This window comes from Phalaenopsis equestris, unplaced genomic scaffold (genome assembly GCF_001263595.1).
Source record: "Phalaenopsis equestris unplaced genomic scaffold, ASM126359v1 Scaffold001343, whole genome shotgun sequence".
In the NCBI taxonomy this organism is placed as follows: domain Eukaryota; kingdom Viridiplantae; phylum Streptophyta; class Magnoliopsida; order Asparagales; family Orchidaceae; genus Phalaenopsis; species Phalaenopsis equestris.
This window is the reverse complement of record NW_018165782.1, coordinates 154222-162248: the sequence shown is the minus strand read 5'-3', so window position 1 is coordinate 162248 and position 8027 is coordinate 154222. Positions and strand designations below refer to the sequence as shown.

At 33.2% G+C, this 8027-nt stretch overlaps 1 protein-coding gene across 1 annotated transcript; it reads left to right on the top strand.

The window, feature by feature from the left end:
- Positions 1-3193: 3193 nt before the first annotated feature.
- On the top strand, positions 3194-3965 carry LOC110034090 (protein NDR1-like). Its single transcript, XM_020738349.1, has one exon. It carries the CDS (start codon positions 3292-3294, stop codon positions 3889-3891), a length of 600 nt encoding a protein of 199 aa, XP_020594008.1. The 5' UTR covers positions 3194-3291; the 3' UTR covers positions 3892-3965.
- Positions 3966-8027: the final 4062 nt, after the last annotated feature.

The window sequence follows — 8027 nt, the reverse complement described above, 5'->3', positions numbered from 1 at the left end:
AGCAAAAACTAATTTTTTTACTTTCTAAAATGTGAATAAGAAGAAAATATTGCATCAAATTTTATTTAAGAAAATCACAATTTTGACATCTTATTCGTTTTGTACTTATAGTTTAGTGTGGGCACTAGCACCATTATAGTCTTCCTTAAGCATATTGCCTAAAATAATATGATTATTCATTTTTATATCTCCCAACATAAAGAACATTCCATTATAAATCATGAAGAAGAAGGTAAATCAGTAACACTTCAAATCTTCAAGGAGAAGTTGACATATTGTTTTGTCACCTCCAAGATTGGCTACTCATCTCTTAGGTATTCCTCATATCCGTTTTTCTCTTGAGAAAGTTAGCCTAATTACGAGTGCATGATTTTCATGCAAGATAGCTAAATTCAGGTTCAGGGTGATTATGATTTATGTTCTAAAACATATTATTTTCTCACTTTTTCTATACTTATAATAGTAATATATAAATTGCATGAAATGAAAGAGAAAACATTAAAACAAATAAAACAAAAGATGAGGTTGTATTGCTTTAGCAAAAAATATAGCATTAATTTATTTTGGTCTTAACTCTAGTCATTAACAAGTGTGTCATAAGAGCTAGTGAGGACACATTAGCTAACCTTATTAGATTAAGATAAAATAATTGCTAACCTTATTAGAACTATTCTACGAAGAGTTTAAATTAAAATAGTTGCTAACTTTATTAGAAACTATTCCATTTTTATCTTTAAAAATAAATCATATGCCTTTAAAAGTAACTTTAATATTTTTTTTCCTGCAGAGGGATCTCTCTTAGGCTTCATTTGATCTAATACACTTTAAGAATATGGGTGAAGAGGCTACTTATGTTTGGGTGGAATGCTCAACTTGCATAGTGTTGCTTTTGACAGGGCCTAAGTACGGTTCACACCAATGCAAATATTGTTCCAGTAAGTGATTTGACTTGAAGATCATTTCCACGAGAATCTAAGTAAACTCAAATTGAGATATTTGAGTACAAATTTGCAAAACCTAATTTGTATTCAACTAAGAGAAAATTTAAAATTTTATAAAAAAAATTTAAATCTTAGAAAGTCAAAATGAAAAATAGTCTTTGGATTTACAAATTATCAAATCAAATTTCATAAATTATTTTCCATTTCTTACTCTTTACAAAGCCTCAAACACCTTCTCACACTATCAGAGCAGTTGATCACTATATGAGATACTAAATCCAGGTATTCCATCAACTTATCGTTCTTCAAATGGGCTTAATACAATCCTTAGCAACAAAGAATCTAGTTCATCAAATCAATGGCATACTGATACCCCACTAACTCAAACTTCTTATTAGCAATCTCAAAAACACACTCAACAATCATCTTACATTAAACAACTACTGCATTTAGAGATCTCTAGTAATCAAAATCTTTAAAGCCAATGGGTTTGAAGGGTATCTCAATGGCAACACATCATAACTGATAAATCATCTTGTTGACAAAGGTGGCATAATCACACCTAATATAAATTATCTGTTATGAAACCTAATTGATTAATACTTAATTATTGCACTCTATGCAATAATTTCACCATATCCACTACCATATATTATCTCAGTTGATGCATGCTCAAACTTTTGATCCATAATCAATCTTAGAATATAATCTACAAATAGATTCAAGTAAAAAAATGAACTTCACAATATACATATGTCAAGCTACAATATGACCTAGTTGTAGTTCAATATCAAAAGTAAAATTGATGTTATAGTATATGTTGGAACTCCTCCACTGCTAACAGTAGTTCCCATCTCCACTCCTTCCATCACCACTACACCCTCGCCTCAATCAAAACATCACCAGATCTCACCATCAGCTCTTTTTTTTAGCCTCACTCTAGACACAACACAGCTTACACTGATCTCTCACTTTACTCCTCTCCCACTCTACTAACTACAACAAGTCAACACATTATTCTAACACATCTAAAAGTTAATATTATTCGAGCAAAGAATGAAATGCTAGACACCATCAGTCTGTTGGGTCCTTGTTATTTCACAAAAGTCATCAAGCATCCATAATGGAGATAGACTATGTCTCTTGAATTTATGCACTTCAAGTTCTAGGAACGTGGGAACTTGCTCCACATCAAAATATCTTCAGTTGCAAATGGACACACAAAACCAAAAATAGTATCAACAAAATCATGGCTTGACATAAGAAGCACCTTGTAACTAAGGTCTTCAAGGAAGAGCACATACTTGATTACATGGAGAAATTCAATCCTATGGCAAAATTTCCTTCAATTTACAATCTCTTAACCATAGATATTACTCAAAAAAATTCTATTCATCAACTTGATGTTAATCCAACATAAAATATTTACATGAAATCATATCAAGCCTCTGTCGATACTCAATTCTCCAATCATGTCTGTCTCATAAAAAAACTATCTATGGTCTAAGCCAAGTTTCTGTCAATGGTTTTCTACATTCACTTGTCACCTCCAATAACTTGGCTTCAGCTCAAGCCTAGCTAATCCCTCATCATTCCTCTTCCAGTAAACATATGTACTTGAATACCTCTTTATCTATGTTAAAGATTCTTTTCACAAAGAATGATATCACAACGATGTTTACCCTTCTCTAAAATTTACTAGAATAATGGACTGTTACATATAAATTAATTGACTATAAGGCTACAAAGATTAATAATCAATTAAAGTATTAATGAAGATTAAAAGTATTAATGAAGAAAATAGAATATAAATTATTAATTTAGATTCAAATAATGTTTTAAATATTACCTTAATAATTAACATCTTATGCGTACATGATTAGGGTTGTCAAAACGACTCTTTGTTCGTGAACGGCTTTTTTAAGAAAGACTACACATCAAAGAGAGAGAGAGAGAGATATATATATATATATATATATATATAATTGGTTAGTGGTATTTTGAGCCCAAACGAGCCGAACATGAACAAGCAAATATTGGTTCTTGTTGTTCGTGTTCGGCTCGTTAACTTAGCGGACGAGCCAAATACGAGCTTTTTTAACGAGCCGAACACGAGTTATTCGCGAACAAAGAACCGTTTTGAGAGCCCTACATACATCATTCAAATTCTCATTCAAACATCAAAATTCATATATAAAACACCAAGTCATATTTTTCATTTTTACCCAATATAATATTAAAAATTCCTTCCTTTCCCCACCCGCACATAAAATGCAGCAGAAAACCGCTACCTTATTCTTCCCCACCCATCACAAAACAATTATCCCAAAAACCATTTAATTCTCCGGCCATGCCCGCCATTGCTCCGCCGCCCGACCACCGCCACCACATTCGCGAAAGCCTAACAACTCGAGCTGCCAAATTCATCTGCTCCATCTTCCTCACACTCCTCCTCATCACCGCTGTAATCATCTTCATCCTCTGGCTTAGCCTCCGTCCTCACCGCCCCCGCTTCCACCTCTTCTCCTTCTCCACCCATAACATCGCCTCCGGTGCCCTCCAAACCATCTCCTTCAACGTCTCATCCCGAAACCCTAATCGCGAGATCGGCATCTATTACGATGCAATCTCGGCCTCTGTTTTCTACAACAACGACGCGATCGGATCTTCGCCGGTGCTTTTCCCATTTTACCAGCCACCGAAGAATACTACGGCGGTGAGGGGGGAGATTGGTGTGGAGGAGTTGTCGGTGGGGGCGGCGGCGGAGGGGCAAATGGCGGGGGGACGGGTAGGGTTCAGGCTGGAGTTGGCTTCGACCATTCGGTTTAGGGTTTCGAGATGGGATTCGCACCGTCATGGAATGCATGTTGCGTGTTATGTTGAGGTGGGGGGAGATGGGGAGATGCTGGCAGAGTATGTTGGAAGGAAATGTCCCATTTATTTTGGGTGAGAATAAGGTTTGGTAACAAGATTATATTATAAATGTTGCAGAAGATCTGAAATTTTTTTTCCTTTTTTTAAGTTTTTATAATTACATTGGCAGTGATTCAATATCACAACTTGTAGTTTCATGATCTTGATGACTTGTGGTTTAAAAATAGATTTAGAGAACATAATATAATACGAGTGACGTGTCGTCAACAAATTTTTATCAAGGGCAGACTTCAATGTATTTTTAATAAGCATGACGACTTGAATTGGGTCAGGTCATTTTCGGATCGGGTTCATGTTGAATCCAAAAACCCAAACATTACTTGAATAAGCATGAAAGTTCAGGTCGAGTTTGGGTTACCAGGTCAAGCTCTAGTTCTAGTCAGATTTAGGTTTTAGTTTTTGAACCGATTATTATTCAGGTCGGTTCTGGTGGACCCTAATTGGGTCAGGTCATTTTCGGGTCAGACCCGAACCCGATCCGCTGACTTGAATTGACGCCTCTAATTATTATAGCTTTCAACTATGACCTATGCGGCTAACTATTGTGATTGCAGCCACTAAAAGCGTTCTTTATTACCAACTTTTGCTTTTACAGCATCTAGCTACGTTCTTTGTGTCCAACTACTGCTATACAACTTTCAGCTACGATTTTACGGCTAACTACCACTATTGTGATCATCAATTACAACATTTGTGACCAATTGTTACCATTTTAGAAATCAAATACAGTGTTTGTGGCCAACTTCTACTATCACATATTCCAACTATTGCCTCAGTGGTCAACTGCCGCTATTGAACCACAAACTACAACTTTTATGACCAACCACTGCATTTATAGCAGTTAACTACATCCTTTTTGGACAACTACTTCTAGAACAACTTTCAATTATGACCTCTGTGACCAACCATGATAACTTGAACTCTCACATATAAATGTATTTTTTGCTTTGGCTAAATGGTCTTATGATTTTGCCCTGTTGGTGTAACTTCCAAGAGGTCACCCATCCTAAGAATTCTCTAACATGTGTACATTTAACTTTTGAGTTTTTATTAAAATTCTACTACTAAAAAACATGCCTTAGTGTTTTAAGAGTTCACCTTCATCTACTTAAGGGGTTTCACAATCTATCTCACTTAAGTATTTGATGCCTCTTCGGTGCTCTATACTCTGAATTATTCACCAGGCAGGTAGGACACTAAGGACGACCCCTACATATTCAAAAGGTGGCTCACTTGTTCCATCCATGGTTCAAGAGGCGCCGCTATGGCATAGCATTTTGTTCTATATGACACTTAGTTCCTTTCTTTCGGCTGGTGCAATTCTTTGATACCATTTGTGATAGTTTGAACTCTCACCCAGCAAGGTGGTGTTTCCTTTAGCCAAACAACAACACAATTTTTGCCTCGTTGATGTAATGTCCTAGGAGGTCACCCATTTTAGGAGTGCTCCAATATAAACACATTTAAATTTGAAGTTTCTATAAAAATTTAATCGTTACACCAATATGCTCCTTAAGGTTTTAATAGTTCAACTTCATCAACTTAAGCGGTTTCACACCAATTGTAGCTCTTGCAACCACCACCAACAATCTTCTTGGCCAACTGTTGCATTTGTTGCAACTAACTATGATTTTGTGGTCGATTACTAATGTTACAACTTTCGACTAAGACCTATGTGGCCAACTGTTGGCATTTCACCCATCGACCACAGCATTTATGGTCAATCATTGTCTTTATAACAACCAACCACGACTTTTGTGACCAACTACTAATTACTACTATTACAACAATCACCCGAGCCTTTGTGATCAACTATCATTATTATATTAAAAAACTACATTTATTGTAGGTAAATTGTGACTATTATAACTACATCAACTATAATTATCAACATTGTAATTCTTTTTTCTTTAATTTAGGAGAAGCGATAACCTATGTACTTACGATTACATAGTATATTACTTTGACTAGATTTGATCTCGTGTTTTTTTTCGTTTTTTAAATTTTCATATAGAAATTATGACTGTCACCTCTTATTACTTTTCTTTTATTTCTTTGTGCCTGTGTGTTATGTCTTTGTGTGATGCTAAGATATCAAATTATTACTCAATTGCAACGAAGTTTTTGACACACAATGATATGTATTATAATTTTTTTTTGAAAAAAAAAAATATTTGAAAAGAAATTAATAGCTCTCTAATTTTGTATAATAAATGAGACATATAGTTTAAATGATGTTCAAATAATTTATGAAATCATTAATATGAGCTCTATGACTTTCTTAATGAGTTTCATGATTTTTGGGATTAATGCAAAATTAAAATGAATTTTAAATAAAAAATAAATCAAAATTACATAAAAAAATTATAAACAATTATCTTCCAATCAATTCTAAAATTTTTATGCCAACACCAAATTTACCTCCACGTCTTCTTGGTGATTTTCATAATTGAAATTTTAAATTGAATTTCAAATCAATTTTATTATCAAATAATATAAATATTATAAGAAATTCAATATTTGTAAAAGTAGGCCCAAATTTTTGGAGTGTTGTTTGGTTATCTTTCATTATAAATGTTGCTTTTATTTACATATTACATTGAATTTATTTTGATTTTATGATTAAATAATAACAATAAATAATAATTTTAAATAATAATTCGTGATAAATTTAAATTTCCATGAATCTCATCTAGATTCTTTTCTGATCGTGGAGATTTGTTTCGAAAAAGAAATTTGAAACTCGGAGGAATTATTATAATCAAAATTGTAATAATAATTTTTATTAACTAAAATGAGAAGCATGACGAGTTAAGACGCTTAATTGATTGACAGATCATAATGAGCTTGGATGTCGTTGAAAACATAAAGATGTCACAACTCTCTAAAAAGTTTCAAGGACTTAATATCTCTCCCATACATAAAGTGTTTATGTGTTGTCTCTATGGTGATTAGGGCAGGTGGCGAAGTATTCTACAACATTATGACATCAACTAGATATAATGGAATTCAATGAGGGATTTTGTTTGAGTGAGAAAATGTTCCGCTGGTTGGAGCAAGCTAAATTGATAAGAATAGTGTGACATTATATCATTCAAATTATATGGTCATATAGCATATGATAATTAAATGAATGAATAAAGCTAATCAATTTTGATTGATTTGTGAAATGACAATAGATCAACATCTCATAGATTTCATTTTGAAGATGACAAGCTATGCTACACATGACAAATGATTGATAATTAAATTCTACTTGCATATGGATAACTCTAATAAGGCATATGAATCTAGGTGTTATAGCCTAGTTTTTATGAGCAATGCCATATGAGTTGGTTGGGCTACAAGTTTAATAAGGGAGCTATGTTTTTTAGGTAACTTGAGATACCATGTCTATATGGGAACATTTATGCATGATGTGGAGTTTATTCACCTTTTTTTGGCTTCAAAAGTGTGTTGGGAGATAGGAGATTTCCAATCAGAGTTTGTATACAAATCCCTTGTGAATATTTCAATTAGTTTAATGTTACGATAAAATAACGTCCTAAAGATGTAAATGTCTTTTTCTTCTCAAATGTGCAATGAAAGATGCTTACATTTTATGCAAATTTATTGTTCAACAACAATATTTTATCGTGATGAGTGAGTTTTTGTTAGAAATAAAAAAAGAAATAAAATAAAATAGATGAAAGTCAAGATTTAAGTGATTTAGCCAAATTATTTGTACTATAAAAATGAGCAGCTATAGTTTAGGGATACAAGGATTATGACTCGTGCTTTCATTCTAAGAAAAGTAGTGAGAAAGAGGAAAATCAAATTATAAACATAGTTGCAGTGAATATTTTATATGTTGCACATGTTCTTTATGTAAATATGTAAGAATGACTCGAAAATTGTTATACTTGGTAGACATTTTATAAAAGATATGATGTTTCAAATTTGTGGTAATGAGAAAAGTAGGAGAATTTGACACACACGTGCCACTTTGGCGTTGTAGCGTTAGTTCAATTCATTCAAGGAGAGTGCGCTTTAGGAGTAGCACTGAAAATATAAATTAAGACAAAATGATTAGATAGAGCTACAATCTAGCAATGGGGTTTTATGGGATCAAGATATTAACAATGACAATTTGACATTAATAAACAATTGATT